The 24,952-nt window shown below is 39.4% G+C and overlaps 1 protein-coding gene across 2 annotated transcripts in view; it reads left to right on the forward strand.

The window, feature by feature from the left end:
• The window catches only part of cacna1ia (calcium voltage-gated channel subunit alpha1 Ia), a 168,109-nt gene that overhangs the window by 78,460 nt on the left and 64,697 nt on the right, over positions 1-24,952 (forward strand). For both annotated transcript variants that reach the window (XM_019357967.2, XM_019357968.2), the window contains exon 3: positions 16,134-16,245. In XM_019357967.2, coding sequence (XP_019213512.1) covers positions 16,134-16,245 — 112 coding nt within the window. The remainder of the gene's footprint in view (positions 1-16,133; positions 16,246-24,952) is intronic.

Genomic DNA, 24,952 nt, shown 5'->3' on the forward strand with positions numbered 1-24,952 from the left:
AAAGTTCAAAATGTGTAATTTGTTGCTGGTTTTAAAAGAATATTCTGCAAAGACGTTTTCGAGGGATACCGTGAATGATGTTGCACGTGTTATTTTTCTTTTTCACTGATTCTGCTTTAACCACTTGGTCTGTGGACTTTTAATATCTAATATGTGATAACTGAATAAAAACACACAAACAAAAACTATTAAAAAAAATCCTGCGGAGCCACATTGTTACTCACTATCATTAAAAAATGTACAAGTGGTGTCTTGTTGTCTTATGGGTGTAACGTAAACAAAAAGGCAGGGAAACGTTCACCTCACTGCTGAGAAATTAACATCACAAATAGACGGACCCCAGTGTTGATGATGTCTCTCTCGCTTTGTCTCACTCCCACCTACTCCCGCTCTGTGTCACCTCAATCATCAACCGTGCTACTCTCAGATTGTTTGTTCTCCTTTCATGAAGCACCTGTGAAGCTCGGGGATCCGGTCTCCATGCCTGCAATTAGAGGCATATATTCAGGGAGCCTAACCAATCACGAGGAAATCGATTGCAAGAGCGCAAAGACAGAAAGTTCAGCCCATACCCCTGTGGTTTAAAGAGCAAGCAATTAACTTTTGTGTAATAATGAGAGGGATTGTTCACGCTGTACGCTATACAGTGTTGCTTGTATCGATACATTCATTTTCCATTGTTTAGTCAACATTTCCTGCCTGAAAAAGATGATCCGAACATATTCCATTTTTCTTTCTCATCACCTTTGGGGGTTGCTGCTCATTGAAAACAAAATATAGACTTCATCCTCAGAGATATAAGGGAAATTATCTTAAATAAAAAACTCAAAATATACACAGGAATAGAAAATGTAAATACATGGTAGCAATTCAGTTCACACTGGATCTGTCATTTCAGCACTTGCCAAGGCTGAGCCACTCTTTCCTGCTTCCTTCTCTTACTGAGCCCTCAGTGCTTTTTTTCTCCTTCTGTTTATAACAAGGGATCATGTCAGCCCATTAGACCCCTGTTGAAATATGGATGAAGAGATGAGAGAGATGAGGGCTTAGAGTTCCTTTCTCAGCCCGATCCTCTTCATCCCCATCTTCTCCTTCTGATCTTTGTTATCCTCACTTCCCTCTGTCAGTTCAGAGAGTGATGAGTGTGTTGTTTGTCTGCTAGTCAGAGGAAAACCTTCACAAAACATATTCTCCCAAGGAATTGGCTTGTTCATTTCACAACGTTGTGTGTTTCTTGCTGACTGTATGTTTAATACATAACATTTTTTTTCTTTTATCAGGTAGCAGTGTCATTCTATCCAACTGAGTTACAATGTGTCGGTTCTGGTCAGGTGGGTCCATCTTAAATTAAATTGACCATTTGCCTCAGGCGGTCTCTGAAAACAACATAGAACATTAAAAATAATCACAGTTTCTAAATCTTAGAGCAGAGATTATGAGACCATATGGACAGATTTACACAGTGGCTCTTGTCACATTACATGGCCCCCGAGGAGAGTTGTATGCTACGAGCTTCCCAGAAAGACTCCCTCAGAGTTATTGTTAAGCTCACGCTGCGCTTTTCTGTTTGTCTCTCGTTGCAAAAAGGACGAGTACGTAATAGAAGGCCTCAGCCTTGCAACACAGATTGTTACACAGATGACAATCGCACACAGTGCGTAACAAATTTAATAGACCACCTGTCATTAAAAAAAGAAAGCAGATTTATTTTAGAAAACCGCCAAAAACATTTTTAAAAACAAAATAATATCTAAATCTATCTATAATAAATATATCTATAGATAATACAACTATAAAGGAAGTCACAATTTTATACCCAAATATCAGTGGGCACACTGGACTGCTCTGAGAAGTCAGAAATTAATCACTAAAACTATTTTCTTTATTATCCTTTAAGTAATGCGAGGAATGCAGGTAAGTAACTGTAATTTGGTTTTGTAATTAATAATAATATTTTGCTTTACTATTTTTTCTACTGTTTTGTAAAACAATAAATTTGGAAAGTTAAAATAATTATTTTAATTATTTGCTGAAAATGCACATACTGGTAGATTAACTGTTAATGAATTTGATAATTACTGATATTGCTAATTTTGGAGAGCTGTAGCATAAACCTTACATTGGGTGGTGGTCTAATAAATGTATTAAGCACTGTATGTGTTTAAAAATTGTGCCTTTATGGTTTTAATAAGCTTAGGACTTGCTTTCTTTCGTTCTTCTTACACAAATTTTGTGTTTTTGATTATGTCTCTTCAAAAGTACATATGTAACGTTTACGTGACTATTTCACAACTTTATCACTGAATCTTCCACTGTCAACAAAACCACCTGGGATTTATGGTGTTTGCTCATGAAATCATGGACACCTTTTTACAAACATTGTTTGGTAAATGACAAACACGGTGCTAATCTCTACAATAACTGCAAAAGTCCTTGATGGAGTTTCTTATCTCCAAAGGTGGGTTTTTACTTGGCGTCCTTGATCGTGATACATAGTATTTATCAGTGACTGGTAAATATGCTATCATATAATGTTGTTGTAGGTCTTAAGGACGGGGGACAGGCCTGTGAGTTTAGACTTTCAGTGTAGACTCTGAAGCATTTGTCCCTGAACTGGTACAAAGACTCTGAGTACATCTGTAAACTTTAGCGTTGCAAATCTTCAGCACACTGAGGCCAGATTAGTCAAAGCTAGAGAAACACATGCATGAAGGATAATGGATCAACAGAGGCAGCACTGCACGTTTGTTGTACAGCAAGAATCTGTGTTGCAAATTCATCAGCTGCAAGCACTATTTCTAAGTGCCACGATTCTCGAAGCGAGATTACAAGACAATGTCCAGCACTGCTATGAAACTCGGCCACAGCGGCCATAACGAGGTGGGAGGATGGTGGAGAGATCACGGAGCAGATGGCATCACCACATGTGACCAGTCAGAGTTGCTATGAATGACTAAAGATGTTCAAATACCATTCTGAGACCCTCAACTGCATTTCTTGATGGGAATATATATCATGTCATTGTCATCTTTACTTTAAAAACAAAAAAGGCAAACTTTTTAGTCGTGACAACAGAATACATTACAGGCAGAGAGAAAGACAGATGGCTGGAGGGAGGTTGAGGGTTGGTGAGGATGGTCGCTTGTCACATCAGAGTCTGACTAGTCCCTGTAGATGTCAGCAGCATAGTCCTGTCATCGCATCTTTTTTTCCTCCTTCTCTTTCGCTCCTTCTTCCAATGCTCTGACCCTGTGTCGAATCCAAACTAATGGTTTGTGAGTACACTGCATACACTGCTATCCACTGACCTCCCAAATTCTCTCCTCTTTATCTGTTTCCTAGCTTCTCTTTTTCTCCTCATGCATGTCTCTTCTAAAATATCTTTGCTTGCTTCTATTACCAACATCTTTTTCACCCCTGACTTGCCTTTATACTGTCAGTTTATATTGGCCTCCCCTCTGTCTGTCTTTCACTTTCCTCCTCTTCATCTCACTGAGTCATGCCGTTTCTTTCTCTTTCTAATACACACACACAAACAGACACACACACACACAGGCAGAGAAAGTATTGGCTTATATTTCCCATGGTATCTGCAATACATTCAGCTTCACTGGCGGCAGCAATGTACTGGAGCAAGGCACCTGCTGTGCAGAGCTGATATGAGGAGAGAGACACATACACAGTCGCACACCCAAAGACACACTCACACCGTGGGCTTTCAAATGCTCAAATATGGGTAGAAAATGCAATAAACCTCTTCCTGTAAATGCAGATATTGCGTATAACTTGTACACAATTATAAAATCAGTGATTCAAGAAAAAGTAAGTGAACCCCATTTGAGAGAAAAATCTTAGGACTGAATGCGCGTGCTAGTTATTTAGACTCTTCTAAGGGTTTATGGTGACTGCTCAGTGAGGTAAAGTCAAAGAGTCCCAGAGTTACAGTTAAAAGCTTAGAGGAATGATTGGAGCATTTTGGACAGAGGCAGTTAGAGTCTAGACCTTAAACCAATAGATGTACTATGGAATGACCTCAAGAGAGCTGTTTACACCACACATCCAAAATTCCTCCTTAACACTGCGCAGGTCTGAGAGAGCAAAAGAGACAGCGAGAGAGAGAGAGAGCGTTTGAGATTATCGCTCCCAAAGGAACTGCAACCAGTTATTAGATCACTTTTTCTTTTTTTTCTCCCATCAGTGCTATGAATGTTTTTGTGCATTTATTAAACAGATGAAAGATTCTAATTGTGTTTTTCATCCAAAAGTATATTGTGTTTCTCTATTATGTAAAAGCCGAACATAGCTTCCAGGTCTGAAATGTGAAACCAGTGTGGAAGGGCTTTCTGATGGCCTGTAGGGGTGGTTGGATTGTGGTTGGAATAAAGAAGCATGACTGTATGTAATTCTATGAGAAAATGACCCTACTTCCAACTTTGATTTATGACCCCAGTCGACATTTTGCTAATGAGTTTATCGACTCAATTGCTGCCTTATTTAATTCCTCATGATGTTCATTTTTTAAAATTATGATACCAATTAAAGTAAAATGGACGATAAAGCAGTGTATGTTTTAGGGCGTGGCTACTTTATGAAATACAGGTGACTTGAGCATTGGACGCCCTCAGTTTCCCAGTTAGATACACACCCTCGTTCATGACCGGACTTCACAAAACACTGGGTGACGTCATCCATCTTTTATAGTTTACATTTTCAATGTGATTTGAAGGCCAGATCACATTTATCACCAACGGATGCGAATCCTAAACAGCTCGTCTGGCTCACTGCACGTTTTACAATTACTGGTCTAGAAATATATTAAAACACAGGCACACAAACACCAATATTGACGAGTTGGGTTCGTGTTGTCTCTGTGGCTGGAGGCAACCTGTCTGCTCCCGTTGCCTTGGTTACACACCATAGGCTTGTCTTGAGAGGTGCTCTGGGTCTCAGCCTGCCATGTCGGGCTGTGTGGTCGGTGCTGTTCGTCTGTCTTTCTGTTTCCTTTCTGTCTTTGTCTCTCTCTGCGGGCGTGTGCGAGCCTGTGCATGGGATTGTATCTTCCGACACTCCTGGAGAGCGCATAGCATATTATGTGGCAATTTTACAAGTAATAAACAAATCATGAGTGCAATTATCAAATGAGAGTGCAGTTGCTCGGCTGCTGTAATGAGTCCACTGCCTTATGTTGCTGTTTTATAATTACTTTTTTATGTCAAAAAGCCTTTCAAGAGCACGCTGGCACAAGCAGAAACGGCCGAGCGTTTCTCATTTGCGAGACAAACACTATAGGCAGCACTACTGCACATTTAAATTGAGACCCGGAGGTTTGCTTTCTTCGGACGAATTTTTAGTTTCTTTTTTTCTTCTTTTCAATTTCCACTGAGACACTCCTGCAATAAAGCATGGCTTCAGCAACTGCACAAAACCTCTTTACATATTTCTGTTAGAGTACATTTGACTGTGGTGTCCAATTATACCTCTAAAATGAACAAAAACACAGTCTACATGTCTCCAAATTGCTGAGATTGACTGACATGGAATTTTGTGAAAGCCTGTCATGGACTTTATGCTTACAGAGTGTTAAAAGAGCAGCTAGCAATGCTTATTTCTGACTTTATACAATATACAGTAAATGATATGCTAATCTGCTATGTCCTTGAATGAGAGGTGAAACTCACTAAATTTAATCATAGAAAAATGTTTTCAAAACATGGGCAATTTAATAAAATGCAAACACCAGCTGATAAAGGCAGAATTTAATAATAATAAGAAGAAAAACAGGTTTAATTTGATTAAAGCTTTTTTACTGTATTTATTTAAAGCCGTGGATTTTTACATCAATAGTCCTGTGTAGTGTTTTATACACTCTCCTCCTCCTGTGCGATGGCTATTTTTGACCTTAGTGTGAAAATGACAGTGGAAAAACGCGTAGCCATTAGACAGCTACCTTTAAAATTTGCACTTTATACTGTAGCACGCTTGCTTTCATTTGGCAGTCTCAAATGACCTTAACCTCATCCTTTGCTCTCTTAACTGATCCCTATTTAACCGCACTACAAGATACTCAAGTTGTAACAAATTTTTTGCAGCGTTATACATATTTTTTCCACAGACGAATCTGTGCTTGGACATTTTAGCCCCCATCCTATTCATTGCTCGACAGACACTTTTTCAAAAAGCCTTTTGTATTATGAGGAAGGCCTTATCTTAAAGGCTGCTGGCATTGTTATTGAGCAAAGAGGGATTTTGGTGCGGGTGAAATATGCAAAAATATAATCCCTCAAATTTCAAATGGCGCTTTGAATGGGAGGGGCAGAGAGAGAGCATACAGGAGCATGAGTGTATTTTCATATGCAAACTTTCTCTAGGAGTGCGAAAGTGAAAGTTACATTTGCTGAGACAAGCATTGCAGCACTTACAGAGCATATACTGGAGTTTGCTTGAATCTTTTAAGAAGGTGGTTTACTTTGTTACTCTAGGTGTGCCAATGTGTGCATGCTCTTTCAGCTGGATTGCTTTTAGCCCCTCCACCCCCATTATGCACAGGAGAAGGGCTAGAAGTTTCTTGTGTCTCAGTTTTTTAGCAGTTGACTACTCAAGGACAGCAAGGGCTCAGCAGGAAACTTAAGGCACAAAGATCAGAGTTGGCAGATACTAGAGAAGGATGGACAGAGAGGCTTTTTGGACCAACAAGCAAGCAGAAACGAGGCCAAGCTGCCAGAGGGCAGGACAGAGAAAACCAGCTTTGCAAACCACCCAGACAGACACATAGATAGGCTCATTGATCAATTTTCCCACAAGGCACTAGGAAATTATGTGGGATAAAAAGAGGGATGAGAGCTAAACGAGGTAGGTGGGGAGCTCACTGGCAGTTTGCCTCACTCACACATCACGGAGAGGGATACCAAGAGAGGGGTCGACAGGGAGAAAAGCAAGGGCATAATACAGCAGTTATGCAGTCAAAACAAAAAGTGTGACTGTCGGATGGCAAGGACACTGGGCAGATTCACTTCTATTGGTTTGAACATTAGTTGACCCAGGCGTCATTCATCCGTACTGATGGATTCTTCCTCCAGCAGCTGAAGCCCTCTATGCACTGTTTCACAGACAGTAGATGAAGTTGTGACACACGTTACAGCTACGGTTTTTCTGAAGGCAAATTATTTCAAAACACAGTCCAGTAGATGGGATAGTTGTTGTCACAGACATGCTGAGAGGAAGACGTGCGTATGACTACGAGTTTTCGTAAAGAAGTCCTGGTTTACTGGACTACACTTTAAATGTAAGGATGCACTGCATGTTTGTAACGGTATATGACTTAACATGCTTTGTTCTCACAGAGACAAGCTTCACTGCCTTCAGTAAGAATCGGGCTATTGCTACGATTCACTTTGTCCTCAATAGAACATCCACAAACACACATGCATGCATGCGCATATGCAGGCAAAAGGAGGGGAAATCTGACAAAAAGTGACCGATTCATTTCAGTCATAAGTCCCACAGTTTGCATGAACACAAACACACAACTTACAGCAACAGTTTACAACAACAGTCTTCTCAAAGTGCGTTGCATTGTAACATAGAGACACTTTAGTAATAGATTTAGTTTATCTGGTGCACTTATTTAATGGAGTCCTACATTTTCTATTGATTATGTAAAGTCCTGCAAGCCCTTACACACACACAGTGTGGGAGAGATGTGCTACTTTTATAAAAAGAGATAAGAACCACACAGAAATAGAATTTGGTTGCTGAATTATTTACACAAATAGGAAGCCAAATTGTCATCACACAGGCCACTTTTTTCCTGCTCGTTCTCACATTACACTGCACAGGAAAATGAAATAAAAAAATGAAATAAAAGCATTAAGCTTAGAATTCATATTTCATGTGCAGTTCTAAGGCATCACAGCACATATGTAAGACTAAATCTCAGGGATTTTAACACAAACTGATTCATTTTAAGCGTATAGTTTGCTAGAACAGCGGGAAATAGCTGCAGCAATTTATTGAACTGTGTAAGCATACGTAAGGCAGAAACGGACTTTGTACAATTCTAACACAGTTGTTGTCAGTATCTGCTATGACCAGCTTTTTTTGTGCAACACAGCCTCTCTCTGAACTTTCTAGTCATTTCTTTAAGTAGTCTCCTTAGGAATAGTTCTCCAGGCTTCTTGAGCTCTTCTTTGGATGTTCTTTGCCTTTTGTTCTGTTCTCTGTCAAGATGACACCACAGTCCTTTAATAATGTTGAGGTCTGGGCTCTGGTGAGGCCAATAGATGATAAATGAAAATGAAGCCATTGCCAGCTTTATGCTTTCCGGATGTGATTGCATGGTGGATGAATCAAAACCTGACTTTCAGTTCACCTGCTGCTGTAGATAGTTTTTATGTCCAGTTGAGATATGATATAAGTTTGGGGTTAATAACTTTTTGGAATCATCATGTTGATCTAAAAATGCTATGATACCTTTTAGTCTGTTGTTTTTGTCATTTTTTATGATTCAACTACAGAAATATGAACAAATTATGTGTTTTGGAACAGTTTAGTTACAAAGTCGCTAAAACAATTTTTTTTTTTTTTAAGTTTTTTTGCTATGTTGTCACAGGTAAGTCCTGCGTAGCTTAACAAACAAGAGAAAACATTCTTCTGAAAATGGTGAGGTACAAGGACTGGACTGAAAATGAGTAAAACAGAAGCCAGTGTCCAAAACAATATTAAATAAATAAATATTAAAGTTAAAAAAACTTTCAGAAAGCCCTGTGAAGTATTGCTCAAGACCACTTTGAAAAATCACAAGAAAATGGCCCTTGGAAGCACGATGTAAAGAAGTGAGAGGAGGTTAAATTTATGCATGAAAATGTTTATAATTTATCTGATGGTTTGAAAGAAAGGTAAATGCATCGGGTCCTAAAACACTTCTGACTGTCCGCCCCCCCCCCCCCACCAGTCTTCATGGTTTTTACCTTCAGTTAGTAAAAGCTCTTTTTAAGCTCAGTTAGTTTACAGCCTCTGGTGTATTTCTTTATAACTTGGTATTCTTGCATGTCAGAACATGCTTTCTTCACAGTGTTCATGAAGATTACAAAGAATGAAGTATTTTATGGAAATTATCTTTCAGTCCTCTGAGCAAGTGCATAACCACTCGTATAGAAAAGTCATTGGTAGCCTTAAACTTTTGTCATACAGACACAAATGTTTTGAAATTGTAAAACAGATTTGTGCAGGGAATAAGTCCTTGAAGAATTCTAAGTAGCAGACCTGTTGACAGGTTAAATATTTTGCACATTATAATTAATCTCAGCTTCAAGGCTGCACCTGTAAAATGTTCAGATGCTGCAGTCAGCAGGGAGTCCAAAAGTAAGTAAGAAATGTACAGATTTTTTGCATCAGAGCTCACCATTTTTACATTTTTATGAATCAAATGTTTTGTTTTTTTTTTTCTTAAGATGGTTTCCTACTTTCAAAAGTAGTGGAAATGTGGCGCAAGTGTCATTTTGTTGCTGGATTCTATTACGAAGACAGACAGAAAAAGAATCAGGGAGACAAAAGTGAGGATCCTGAAGTGTTTTGTCAAAAACGAAGACCGAGAGCTCGATAAAGGCGGAAAGCCCTGAATAGAAGAAAAAAATAGGATGAAAGAGGAGGGCAAATGTCTGACGAAATGCGTATTGACGCAGAGGGACAGGCATAAAAATAGGTAGAGACGTGGAAAAGAGGAGAAGGGAGAAGATGAGAAGAGAATAAAGACATAGAGGAGGCCCTGCCCGCATCCTAAGAAGATTAGACGTACAGCGAGGGGAGAAGAAGATGCTAAAGGGAGAAAAAGACAGAGACAGAACATCCTCAGTCACACGCAGACCGTCTCTGCGTGGGTTACATTTTGAGTTAATGCTGCACATGTAACAGCTTTAAAAGAACAATCAAATTAAATGCTGAAGTTCAATAACAGCATGCCTCCCTTCTTTTCTCCTCAAAGCATCCTTGATGTCAGCCTCTTTTAGCACCCGCCCTACATGATTAAGGAGTGACATGACCACGCAACAGCTAGCGCTCTGGAATCAGCTGGGCGTGAGTCAGCCGCCTGCTGCTTCGCTCCCTGGGGAGAGAAAGGTTCAGGGTCACTATGACAAAGAAAGTGAAATCAAACCAACGCTGAGTCACTGCACATGTCAGTGCAGATGTTGCTGATACTGCTGGCTTTCATGGGTTGGAGGTGAGGTGTCCACGGGGTGTGAGGGAGTTGTTTTGCATGTAATGAAGGAGTATGTTGTAGATGTCTAGACTGTGCACCGTGAAGCGATTGTTTGAGACGGCTCAGCACATAGGTGGAGACACGGTGCGTTGGCATAGCTTCTGTCCATCTTCCCCTGTCTTGGTTTTGTTTACAGTCCAAACATGCTTTCGTCTTCTTTTGTCTGCCTCACTTCTTTTCTCTCTGCAAGTTCATACCATGCCTCTGTTCTTGGCTCTCACTTTGCTAACACAGAACCTCGGGGCACGTTCTTTAGTGGTGCTATGGGAGCGATACACAAACACGTAAACACACATCCTCATGTGTGCGCGCACATTTTTACACGCAGAGGCCTGATTGATTTTTCATTGCCTGCCGAGGTGTAATATGTCCCAGAGTGTTTGCATTTGTTTGACGTTTCTTTTTTTTGCTTTTTTGCTAGTAGGGCGCAATTGTCCATCATTTGGTAGGAATGAAAATAAAAAGTAGAGAACAAAAATAGAAGATGGGAAGAAGTGACAGCTGGGAAAATGGAAATGATATTGAGAATGAAGAGTTACAGAACACAAAGGGAGAAAAAAATTGTAACCCAAAGGGGACAAGATACTTATTTCAAAGAAGAAATTGGTGCATAGATGGGGAAACAATGTAGAGAAGGCAGACTGACTTTTTAAAAATGCTTTTCTGAACACATTGTTCTGATATTATTTCTCCATATTTCGTTGTTACCCAAGAGAGAAGTGCCTAAGCGATAGCTGAAACAGTGGAGCGGCGCAAGTAGGATGGAGAGAGAGATTCAGATTAATGGATAGTGGATGTAGAATAACAAACATGTTTCCAACCACATATTCCCTGGAAATAAAGAAGTGTGTGCATGTTTACACCGCGTGTGTGCAAATGCAGTTAAGAGTTTCTTTAAAGTACATTCGCAATTTCGCAAGCACTATAAATTCTTATGTATCGCGTTATTTTTCCATTTGTAGGTTTGGTTTGTGATGCATTTGATTAAAAATGAGGTTCGCTTCTGTACGTGGTAGGTTCAATGACAGGTTTCCCACAGAAAAGCATGTTACAGAAGTTATTCTTAATGCTTTTCTGTGAACAACTTATCACAGCAGTAAATCTATTGTGTATTTGCTTTTGAACACAAATTGTCCCCATTGTGTCCAGAGGCCCACACATTATCAGAAAAGATCATCCCCTCTGTTTTCTCCACAGATCATCCAATAGGGATAACAGAGTTTATCGGATGATCTAAGTAGTGTAGTGTCACACCTTTGTGACGGGAAATTCAAAGTCAGCATTTGATATTCTTTAACACAGTGTGAACTCTCTTAGAGAAGCTTTCATGTAATTTCTTAGTAGTTTCAAAGCTCTTCTTTGGATGGTGGCTCCTTTTTTTGTTCTCTATCAAGATGACCCCACACTACTTCAGTAATACTGAGGTCAGTCCATGACTGATAGTGATCCATTGTGCGTTCTTACATCCACGTATGATTTTACTGCATTTGCAGTGTGTTTGGGGTCATTGTCGTGCTGACAAATGAATCCATTGCTTTCCAGATGATATCTAATAGTGGGTTAAATCTGATGATACATTTCTGCATTCATAATTCCAACAATTCTTTGACAAGATCTCCAACAACGCTGTCTGAAATGCATTGCTTCCCCAGACAATGACAGCCTCTGTGTTTACAGATGGCTGTAGACACTCACTGTTGTACCTCTCTCCTGACCTCCTCCATCTATACTGATGACGACTTGAACCAAGAATTTCAAATTTGGGTTATCACTCCATTAGGCCTGTTTCCACTACATTTCATGCCATTTTTTTGTGTACTTTGGCATTTCTCAGCCTTTCCTCCCTGTTTCCCTTTTCATCTCTGATGATAATTTGGCCAACAGTAGCTGGACCTATTGAAGAGACAGACGCATGTCCGGTCACGGCAGATGGCCCCGCCCCTCCCTGAGCCTGGTTCTGCCAGAGGTTTCTTCCTGTTAAACGGGAGTTTTTCCTTCCCACTGTCGCCAAAGTGCTTGCTCATAGGGGGTCATATGATTGTTGGGTTTTTCTCTGTATGCATTATTGTAGGGTCTACCTTACAATATAAAGTGCCTTGGGGCGACTGTTGTTGTGATTTGGCGCTATATAAATAAAGTTGAATTGAATTGAATTGAATTGAATGCATGTCTCAGATCCTGTTTAAAGTCTTTGTTTGACTTTTCATCTCCTGTAGATAGCCTGGCATTTCTTCTTTTGAACCCTGCTTGTCCATTTTCCTCAAAATGTTTAGGGACACACCGATCACCAGCAAATATTTGTCTCATTAGCTCTTTGGGAATCACCTTTTTGATGCAACAAAGAAAAGAAAAGAAAGATACCATTTAATGCCCGCCAAACTGTTATTTTTTTCGTTTGTTATCACTTTAGCTAAAGAAATGAAAACAAGTTCTGTTTATGACAGGCTACTACTAACAAAGTGCCTAAAGATACAATTTGCTCATTTGTCTATTACCCGTAGACACACTGGTGCATCCCTTTTTTGTGCTTGAAGAATTCATAAGTTAGTGTTAATTTACTAAACAAACAAAGAAAAACTAAATACATTATATATATATCATTGAAAATAAGTGAAAAAGCAGCCAATGTCCAAAGGAAAACTTTGAAAGAACTTCAGAAAGCCTGGAGAACTATTGTTGAAGTTACACAAAAGCTTAGCTCATTAGGGCCAAAACATAAGAAATGAGGTATGACACAAGACTTTGAATAATACTCTACATCAGGTGCTGAGCTGGAGCGTCTATGCTCATGAAGTCATAAACCTTCTGATGAAAAAGAAAAGAAAAAAAACAGCTACAATCATTTATTATTTTTGCCTTTAGTCACACAAAAAGCACTGCATTCCTTCTGGCACTTTTAAAGGTGTGAGCCCTGATAGTCAGTGCTCCTTCTTAGCATTATCACCAAAACATAACCCTTCTTCACACATGCAAGTCTGCTGCAAAACCTGTTTGTAGTTAGCTGCTCGCCTCAATCCAATTAAAACTGGTATTACCTTTGATTCCCATTCATTCCTTTCTCTGGTTATGTAAGCAATCTTCTGTACTGCTGAGTTTGTGTTTTTTCATTTGCACCCCCCCTCCCCACCAACCGACCCCAATGGAAATTGCTGCGCTGAGCTAGTAGTTATGTTGTTTACATAAAAGCTACATTTTTCTTGTTGCCAGTCTAAATCATCAAGCATGAAATCTTAGTAACATCTTTTCCACTCATTCGCTCGCTCAACTGGGTCACTCCCTCAGCTCTGGTGTGTCTCATTAAACTCTCATATATGTTCAGTCCAGTTTCCAGTCACTTGTCACGGTATTTTGCATGCCTCACCGGCTCTCACTGGCTGTTGTCGGTCTAGGAAGCAGCTTCATCGACTCATGTACATGATGAAACAAGTGGAATAACGAAAATAATGAATATGGAAGGAAGCTAACGTGAGTTCCTGAAGGGGACGTCTTCACTGTGAACAAAACATTTACGAGTATGCTGCAGCAGCCGCAGTCAGCGGTTGTGAGTTGGTTAAAGTATAATCACTGTGCTGAGAAGTGCAATGATGTCACTAACAGGAGGACTTTCTGTGCGTGGGAAAAAATAAGAAGTAAACGTGGCACCTCTGGACTCATGTCAAGAGTGATCGCAGCAGAAGTGGAGAGAGGAAGCATAAATTTGATAAAAAGTGATGTTCCGTGTAATTAAAAAATAAATGTGCGGGTTCTCTGGACCTCACCATGAGAAGATGGCTTATCTAAAAGACAAGTTTTGCAGATTTTAAAATAAGGAGTACCGGAGGATTAACCATGACCAAGCAACTGGGATCTAAAAATTGGATTTACAATTCTCTCTTTTCTCTGCTCATTTTGCTGTGTTGGATTGATGCCCTGAGGAAGTTGGTGGACTATACTGAGTCACTGCTTCCATATTTGGACTTTGTCAAGTCCGGCTGGGAGAGAATTGCATTATTGGCAAGGGTGTACTTCCTCTTCTCTGTCCCGCTCTTCTCAAGAGTGGTATTAGAAACCCTCATCCAGCACAGAGTTGATTAGTTAGGTAAGAATAATGATTTAAGTGATTTAACTTTATGATTCACATTATCTGACTGAGCTGCTAAATTGCTTAAATAAAAGCTCCTGCATTTAAAGTCTAAACTTGTGGACCCTCCCTTCTTGAGTCTTTGTTTAACAGTAAAGGCAAAACTTGTGTGTGAGTATTACAGATTTTAATGGTTTTTACAGGTTGTTCTAGCCCATAAAACAGATTCCTGGGGCCTATTTTCCTGGCTTTGAAAGTACAACCTAGCCATTTTAACAAGAGCAGTGATCATAAGGAGGAGAGGCGTGGCTGCTGATTGGACTATTAGAGTTGCTAGTTAGTTGCATCAGCAGAGGATACTGAGGTTGGCATCCAGACGTAGGCAGAGCTAAGCGAGTCTCAGTCCAAGTAAGTTTCTGCATAGCCTATTATTCATAAGACCAGAAATTCTGACCCTTTAAAAAGAGATCCGGTCCAGACTTCCGATACATGGGTAACTGGGCTCTAGCAATACCACACACAGACACGCTGTTGCATCTTAGTACCAAAGAAAGTAAGTTCAGTCAGCATAAAGGTTTATAAGAACAAAAGATTTTAAGCTCATTTTGTGAAGGGAACAAATACAGAAGAGACGACAGAAAATAAAGACTTAAGAGGATCGAGCAACACAACTAAAGGAACATAAGCTGACGGCTTAAGATATTAGAAGAAGTGAAAGGCTGGGAAAGACTTTTAAAATTGCATTACAGTGATTAAAACACACATACAGTACATACCCCCCCCCCACCTAACATATGCATACTGTGTGGAGCTCATTTTTATTCGTCACATGCATGAAGTAATTATATTAATGTGTAAAGATGGTTTGTCCTCTTACTGTATGTGCACGCTGTCTGGAAAAGCAGGTGAGACCAGCAGTGCGAAGCACCCCGCAGGGTGAAAAACTGGCTTTTTAAAATGAGAAGAAACAGGAAACAATATAGAGGGAGACTGAGGTTAAATAGCGTGCTGCCAGGCGGCACTGGAAACACATTACTATCTTTACTTGCAAAACAGTAATTTACCGTCGTAATTGTATTGGCACTGTTTTGAAGTTGTTTTTTTAGATACTGTTGTGTGAGTCATCATTTTCAATATATATATAAAAAAAGGTGTCCTGTGCCTTGGCAGACTCAGGCAATAATAAACATATTCACTCTGTCATACATCTTAAGACTCATACAATCAAACTGCAACAGTAGCTTGGCTGGAAAAATGTATTTTTATCTTCATTTTCATTGATAAATTACCCCAACGGAACGATGCCTTCACTTCTGATGTGTTGCATATATGCAGTGAATGAGTCAGCTGCTGTGAGTGAGTCAGTAACCTGTGAAAAAAAATGTTTATGTGATTATTTATTTCCTAGTTTTTATGCATACCTTGCTGAATAATGGTAAACATGCATACTGTATTACGTTATATGTTCACAGAAAAGTGAAAATAGTGCAGGACTGTGTTACAGTGTAATTTCAAGATGACAGGCTGAGATAGATGACTGACAATACTTTTCCAATAATCATGCTGAATAATGCAAATGATTCAGCAATAAGGAACAACTGCAATGAAGTTATTATTTCTTTGTGGTGTTTAAGGGTTCTTTAAACACATTCGTTTTGAGAAACTGATGCGTGTCGTATATTTGTCTCTTCTTTTCCTTTTTTAAAATTTCTTTAATACCGGCAGCCCTGTTTGAAACATCCATTAAGGCCTAAGTGTGTGTATAGGTGTGTATTTCTCCTCAGCTGCAATGCTCCTTAACCCCAGTCTTGTTAATACGTGGTTCGAGAGGATTAGCATCATGGTGATCCTGCTCAACTGTGTGACACTGGGCATGTACCAGCCCTGTGAGAACATCGATTGCACCTCGGACCGCTGCCAGATACTACAGGTAAGCTGGCCTGCTGTGTTTATGTGTGCACATGTGTGTGCACTGAGGATGAGATGGGACTAAATTTTCAATTATCTGCGACAAATTCAAAGCAGTTCATGTATCGCTTCCTGTTGCTATTCCTCAAGCTGTGATTCATGCACACTACAGACAGGTTTTTTTGTTGATTTTTTTTCCCTTCTGTAATGTTTGTATTTTCTCCTACTCTCTGAGCAGGGAAATGGGATTCAGTTTGTTTAAAAATAGTGCTGTGGAGCCACATGTGAATTTGTCAGTTCAAGAATTCAAGAATACATATGGGGAGAAAAGTGCCAGCTGTTTAAATTGTACATGCTCAAGTAGGGAAATTAGCTTAGTTTGGAAAAATATGTTGTTAATCAGAATTATTAAGCAGAAAATACACAAAAACAGCAAAAGAATTGAGTCACAATAATATTACTATACTCTAATAAACAGTGCACACTAAAAGAAATAACAGGTGGCAAAAGAAACAGAGTTTTGATTCAGTAGAGTGTGAAAGTGAAATGCTTGTTGAAGCTGTCCTAGAGAATAATAATAATAATAATGATAATAATGATGATAATAATAATACATTTTATTTATAGGTGCTTTTAAGACCCTAAATGTTATCTTACACTAGCACAGAACAGTAGCAACATTACAATGTAATAAAACATAGCAAAATAAAATTTAAACATAAGGTAAATAAGAAAAAAAAAAGCAGGCATGCAAGTATAAAAGCTGAGCAAGGTAAAAATGGACTAAGACAGAAAAAGATCTTTCACTGGTACCAAAGGAAAAACCTCTAAAATTGGTTTTCAGTGATGGCTTATTATGGGATGAATCATCTAACCCATGAGTAGACATGTTTATCAATGTAAGGATGTGCTAGTGTTGCTTTGCTGTTTGGACACTGAGCTGATCCTGTTTAGACTCTACACCCTCTTATAGGAACATTAGACTTTGGCTCTTTTGCTCCTTATAACATAGCCCAGCAGTGTTTTATACTTTGTTAAGCAATGTTGATGTTATTGTGTTGTACTGTGAGGTTAAACCCCTTGTCTCCATATGAAGATATAGTTTGAAAAGTATGTAACAACTCTGTAACAAAGTAAGAATTTCCTGTTCAAAGAGAAATAAGCTTGGTTTTTATACTTATGAGAGTTGAAGCTCGGGTCGAGCAGTTTGGAGACAATGTTAGAGAGGCAAGGCTGAGATGGGTTGGATGTGCAGAGGTGGGATAGCTGATATATCGGAAAAAGGATGTTGGAGATGGAGCTGACAGGCAGGAGGAAAAGGGAAAGACCACAGAAAAGATTAATGGACAGTGTGACAGAGGAGTGAGACGGAGGCAGATGATCCAAACATGGAAAGGGTAAGTTTGTGCTGACGTAAAAAAAAAAAGAGAGAAAAAGAACAACATTAATATTTGTTTGATTTCTGATTTTTTTGTTCTTGGAAATTAAATTTCAGTCTCTGTTAGAAAGAATGCTAAAATGTTTTCTTTCCTTTGTGCCATCTTTCTTTTTCCATCCACACCAATATTATCTAAAGGGTCATCATGTGGTTCTGTGACCAGGCTGTTAAAGTGATTACTGTGTCACAGCATGGCCTCTCCCTCGAATTGGGAGGATTAGTTTTTATCTGGAAAGTAGCCATCTTGACACCAAAGGTGAGAAGTGAGGATCCCTTTGACAGCTTTGTCACTGGGTATATGGTTTAAGTGAGAAACATTGTTCTATATTGACTTATTTATAAGCTGACTACAGAAGGTCACATGTAGGCCCCATAACTGATAAAAATACAGTGCAGTGCATGTTACTAGGCAAAATCTGATTTTTTTGCTCATGTACTTCCCTGATGCTGTGCTCGATCATCACTAACAAACAAGTTACTCACAGGTTGACGTCAGATCACAGATTCAGTACTGTGTGCTTTTCAAATAGGTTCCCATTGTTTTTGTAAGCCATGTTGCGCTGTGTGATGTGTTACTGATGAGTGATGGGTGATTTGCCAGCTGGCTGAAGACTCACTGTGTTCCTCTGGGATTGTAATTGCTTTGCACTGAAGTAAATTTGGCAGGCTCAATTTCAGGTGCGACAAGGACAACCTGATTCTGCCTCGCGTGCTTTCGCTTGCCGATTTTTTAATGGCCACTGACACTGAAAATCTTTCTACAGTAACCTGCACATGAGCTTTCTGTCGCTTGTTTGTCTGTTCTTATGTTTTGGCTTGTTGTTTCACCATATCTCACTTGCCTACAGCACATTAGGGTGGATTATGACATCAAATAAAGCCCTCCAGACCAAACTGTAATAGGTTTATTTATCTCATCGGATTTTCCCTTCATTGTGCAGAGATTTAAAATAAATATTTATTTAGTATTGTTTTGAGGCTGTGCAACACATCTTTCTGCTTCGCTCTCCACTTTTCCTGTTCTCATCCTCCACCCTGATGTCATCTTTACCCCTCCCTATGTTCCCATTCCCCCTTCCTACAAACTCCTTCTCTCTCTCTGCATCTTTTGTCTCTCTAACAAGCATATTTTCTCCCCAGGTAGTGTGAGGGGTCCTATTCTGGTGGTTGCTAATGGTAACAGGAGGGATTTTGCTGACAGGGCTTAGATAGTTAAGAGTGGCCCTCACATACTTCTCTGAGTCTCTGAGAATACAGCAAGCCTGCCTTACTTCCTGGAGGAAAAATAAAAGAGGGCCACAAACAGTATAAAAATCGATTTGGACATCTGTAGGGGTTAAATTGTGATATATAATAAGAAAATGCCCTTGACCTCAGAGGTTGAAAGGCTTGGTATAATGTGGTCCGGAGTCAATATCCAATAATAACTCTATGCTATGAAAAGATATCAGGTCTCAAATACCATGCCTCTGTAATTATTCATTCTAAAATTAATTAGAATTAGAATGATGTGTGACTCCAGTTCGTGGAGAACTGAAGGACAACACAACTCGATGATGTGTCTGGTTAATGGTCTTTTACTGAGTACTGAATACAACAATGTCTTATTTATGTTTTGTTTTAACTTCATCTTTGCAAAGTGGGCTAGGAGATGGTAACAGTTGACTAAACCACTGAGAGGCAAATGAGTAAAACTTAAAAATGAGATGTTTTGATTATATGTTTTCTCTCTCCCATAGTATGTATTCTGTCCTCTCCCTGTGTGCTTCTTTTTCTTGGTAGTGTGAGGACTGGGTGACCTTGTTTATGTTTCTGAAAGGTGAGATTAGAGTCAAATAGCATGCCCAGGATTCTGGTAGCTGATTTCATATTGACAGGCCAAGGACAAAGGAAGTACTTGATGCTTTGATGCAGCATGTCCAAAGCAATAATTGAGTTATTTTTTTTTAATTGCACACATGTATTACTTAATATCAGTTAGACAGTGTTTAAGCTTGAAAATGAGGATTTTACAGGGAGAGTGAAAAGAAATATTTATACATGAAATGTTATTTAATGTATAATAAGGCCCAAAGGTACCATATTTAATCAAAGTAGGAAAGGTCCCAGTATAGACCCTGGAAGGACTCCACAGTTTAGTTCTGCATAAGGAGAGCTTTGGTCACCGATGGAAACAAAACCATTGCGGAGCTCCAACCCAGTGCTGCAGCCTCTCGATGGTCTACAGCACAGGTGTCAAACTCCAGTCCTCGATGGCCAGTGTCCTGAAACCTTTACATGTATCCCTGCTGCAGCACACCTGAATAAAATTAGTAGGTCATTAGCAAGACACTATAGAACGTGACTCCATGCTGAGGTAGCAATTTAGCCATTTGATTCATGTTACAGCACCTCATGGGTGAATGAACATGGTGCAATAAAAGTACTTTTAGAAGTTTTTCTAAACACTTACATTTACTTACATTTATATAAATGTACTTGACTAGAGTTAGGGGTTGCCACCTCAGCATGCAGTCAAGTTCTATAGAGTTTTGCCATTATTCAAGTGTGTTGCAGCAGGGATACATTTAAACGTTTCAGGACATCGGCCCTAGAGGACTGGAACTTCACACCACTGGTCTACGGTATCAAATGTTGCACCTAAATCAAGTAGCACAAGAACAGAATATCCATCAGTATCAGCAGTTCCTAAGACATAAGTTTGTCACCTTAATAAGCACAATGTCAGGACTTCAAAAATGTTCTGATGTAATCCTTCAAGAAGTTTTAGCCAGACAGTCTTCTCTAAAAGTTTTCGTATAAAAGGTAACTCTGACACTGAGCTGTACTTGTAATCAGAAAGAGTGAGGCCAGATTTGTTTGATGAGTGGTTGCCTACAGGCTGTATTTAAATATACTGGGATACAGCCAGAGGACAGAGAGCTGTTAATTACTGAAAGCAACCAAGGGGCAGTGATATCCAAGACTTCACACAGACATTTTGGAGGTATCATTTCTGCTTGATGAGTGTTTCAGTTGTGACACAGTACTTAAAAGCTCATCCAAAGAGACTGGCATAGAAGAAGATAAAATTATGACTAAGTTACTGGACATCAATAAAAGAATCTGAAGCTACTGTTTTGGATTTGATGCCAATTTTCTTCCTTTAAAAAGCTCAGAAACTGGAGAAATTACAGGATTTAAAAAGGCAGTCTGCTGTGTTAAAAAACAGCTCTCAGGCTATGCTTATTAGTACTGAAGTAGAGAAATAAGTGCCCTTTGCAGTCTTAACCCATTCATTGAAATCAACCATTAAATCATTCAATTCTTTCATTTCATTTCTTGATAATGTACCTGATGATTTGGCTTCTTCCATCTCCTTTCTGCCCTCCAAGATTATTTTTTTTTTTTTTTTTGAGGGAGACCTGGCCAAGAAGGCAAGCCATTAAAAAATTATAAATTATAAAACCAAATATAACATCTTCTGAATAGTAATTGCACTCTTCGGTTACAGAAGCCTTCATAAAAGCTCTGAACTCTCCTGGAGAGACAAAAGCATTCAGCTTTAATGTGCACTGAAGGTTATTCCATGACCAAGGTGCAAAATACCAACCTCAGAAACAAAATCCAGGGATCCCCACAAAGGCGCCATCTAAAAGAGTGCAAATCATACAAGCTGTTTGAAGGTGTTGGCTGTTTACACAGATAACAAGAGCATTTACCCACTATTGGTTTGTACATCAAAATATACCAGTGCATTTACCTCCTAAGGCTTAATAAAGCCAAGAATCCAGATTATAAAGTGCACAGTGAAGTGAAGTGTACTGGACAACTAATTTGATATGAAATGTGAAGCACTGTGATAGAGTAAAGATAAAGAAATGTAGAGCATGTACATTTTATAACAATTATTAAAAACATTTAAGAATGCAGTATGTACGCTTGATTCCCTAACTGATAAATTAAGACGGACTGTACTTTGACAATAACAACCCAGTCGAGCCTTCAGCTTTTTCACTAAGTGCTCAGTTTCAACGCTAAATGAAAGTCTATCATCCATCCATACCCAAACATATGCAGAACAATACTCTTTGAATTCTTTCAAAAGTTTCTGCCTAGGTTACAACATGATCTGATATTTGGTTTTGTTAGCATTAACAACCTGCTTTACACCATTCAATGATGTCTGCAGTTGCTGAACAGCAGTTTGAAGCTTCTTAACAGCCTGGCTCAGAGGAGAGCCTACTAGGTAATATATGGTGTCATCTGCATAAAAAGTGTACTTTAGCTTTAAACATACTGTTCCCAAAGTTATTAATAATATGAAACTGCAAATTAGAATTAGGATTAGGATTCAACTTTGTAGCCATTACACACATGTATAAATACAGGGTAAGGAAATAGAGTTTGCATCTAATCAGAAGTGCAAAGAGTTAGTGCAAAAAGAGCAGTTTATATAAAGATCAGTTAAGTAGAGAGCAAATATACAGATGAAGTAGAGACAAATGTACATATGTACTATTGTATACATATGTACAGATATACGGATATACAGATGATCTGTATAGCAGATGTTCTATATTGCTATACACTACACACGGGCAGATATACAGATGTGCTATGTCGGGTGACAGCTGTGGGGAAGAAGCTGTTCCTAAACCTGCTGGTTTTAGTCTGTGGTGTCCCGTAGCGTCTTCCGGAGGGGAGGAGCTGGAACAGTTTATTGGCAGGATGAGAGGTGTCCCTGATAATGATGTGTGCTCGGCGTAGACATCTCTTCTTGTGGACACCCTCAATGGCAGGAAAGGGAGTCCCTGTGATGCGTTGGGCGGTTTTCACCACCCGCTGCAGTGCTTTGTGGTCAGCAGCAGAGCAATTCCCATACCAGGCTGTGACACAGTTGGTCAGGATGCTCTCTATCACACAGTGGTAGAAGTTACCCAGTATGTCAGTAGACACGTGGTTCTTCAGTTCTTCACCAGGCTGGAGGTCTTAGTTGACCAGGACAGATTCTAAGAGAGGTGGGTCCCCAAGAACTTGAAACTGGAGACCCGTTCAACAGCTGTGCCATTTATGTAGATGGGGGCATGGGTGTCTCTTTTCTCTCTCCTGAAGTCCATAATGAGCTAATGAAACGGGGTCTAAAACTGAGCCTTAGAGGACTCCTTTACAAACTAGGCTTACATCCAGCTGTATAAACATGCTGTGTTCTATCTAAAACATAGCTCCTAATCCACCCTGTTGCCTAAACTAGTATCACTGATTGACCATAAAGCAACTGGCCAACAGATTCAAATGAACAAAGCACCACAATCCTGCATCCTGTCTGAGTCATTAAGAACATAATTTGTTGTCAAAATAGCTGTAGTTTTGGTTCTATGAACAAATCTATTGAGTTTTAAAATTGTTGTCTGGCAGGTATTGCTTCAGTTAAGAGTTTGTTTCAGATTCTAAAATCATAGGATACTTGGCAGTTGGATGTAGGGTGATAATCTTGAAAAAATGTATGCCCCTAAAATAATACGAATAAACACGACCGGGTTAGGCAGGTAAAAAAAAAAGAAGTAAAAACTAGTGCTGTCAGCGTTAATCTCGTTAAAATGACGTTAACGCCAAAACCGCATTAACGCAGCAAACCTCCATTAGCGAGTCAACGCGGCTCCCCCGTGCGAAGACTGCACGGTGTCAACACATTAGCACGGTTAGCTCGTTAACGCGTTAGCGCCGTTCAGCACCCTGCACGGGGTTATCCACGTTAACTAGCTAACGGAGGTTTGCCGCGTTTTGCGGTTATGGCGTTAACATCATTTTAGCAAGATTAACGCTGACAGCACTAGTAAAAACTCTTTATAACTGTTTAATAGATATTTCCTCTTAAGCAACACAAGTCAAAGGACTCCAACTCACAAGCTTCAGTCAGTGTTTAAAATCAAATCCAAGAACTCTGGTCTGTATTTGCAATTATTTCTCATGAAAAAAGTTATTTTCTTTTCATCAATTGATTTGGATGGTACATGGATTTCGATTCATTATATCTTCAACTCTGCACCTGTTATAGTTTTCAGTAGCGCTTCAGATGTTCAGAAAACACACGTACACTTTATAAATCACAGACTGTGTCTGGTATTCCCTTTCCTGCCCTATTTTGTTAAGTGAGTATTTGTCCCTGTGGTGCCTTTGGTTTTATACACTGATTAATTTTGTCAGTCACAAGTAGAGTAAGACACACACACAACATAATTTTATTTTTAAATGGTCCAACATCACAATCCTTACGACCTACTTACCATGTCCTTTCCTCTTGCCAAATAAGTGGTACAATGACAGCATATAAAGTAGCTTCCACACCAGCTCCTATTTCAAATCATGAAAGGGCCCATCACAAGACAATCTCAACCTCTATACAAATCATGTTGATGATGAAACCTGATAGGTTGACTGAAGAGGAAGCTGGCGATAGTGACAAATAACGATGATGAATTCATTCCCCTTTCACTCAGAGCAGAGCACGACAGGGATTCAACTGGTGCAGCCAATGTCGGATTACATGTGAAGCGTGCAGGCTGCATTATTTATCAAAACATCATTTAAACAGCATGTGAGCCTGATTTTCTCATCTTTCCCATTGAAAGCTGCCAGCTCTGTATACTAGCTGTATATGAGCTGGTGTGTCTATCTCTCTGTATGTGTTTGAATGAGCAGCGATGGAACACACATGTTGGTTTCCGATGCATTACAAGGCAAAGTCGTGCCCGTATATTTACACACAAAACCATCCTTGCGTACCCAAAAGCAGAGATTTATAAATTTTCAGTGCATAAATTTGTACCAGCTCACCTCTGTCCCTGCTTTTACAGATTTTGATCTTTGAGAATAACAAACAATACAGACAATGCCCAACCAGAGAATAGATTACTGTTTCTGAATCCAATCTCTTGACTCTTGCTATTTCTAGATGGAGACAAAAACAACATCCCAGGCTGCCAGTGCTGCAGCATGAATAAATCCTCAAAATTTCACACACCATTTGTCTCATTCTATTTGGTCTATAGCTGCAAACACCATCTTGCAATTGTTCATCATTACTGAGTGGAAAAGAATGTTGTTTCTACCACTGAATCCATTTTATGTCTTCCCAAAACTTGGGGAATGTAATAATCTTAGAGTTTCCTTTGGTAAACTATCCTGTTATTTCTATATAAAATGTCTTGGTTGCTGAAAGTCGTCAGGTACTGTATCTTTAATGTATCTTTACACCATTTATAATTCTATTTGTCTGCTCATTGCTCTCATATTTAGTGACTACAGAGTT

The sequence above is a fragment of the Oreochromis niloticus genome, linkage group LG4 (genome assembly GCF_001858045.2).
Source record: "Oreochromis niloticus isolate F11D_XX linkage group LG4, O_niloticus_UMD_NMBU, whole genome shotgun sequence".
Classification (NCBI taxonomy): domain Eukaryota; kingdom Metazoa; phylum Chordata; class Actinopteri; order Cichliformes; family Cichlidae; genus Oreochromis; species Oreochromis niloticus.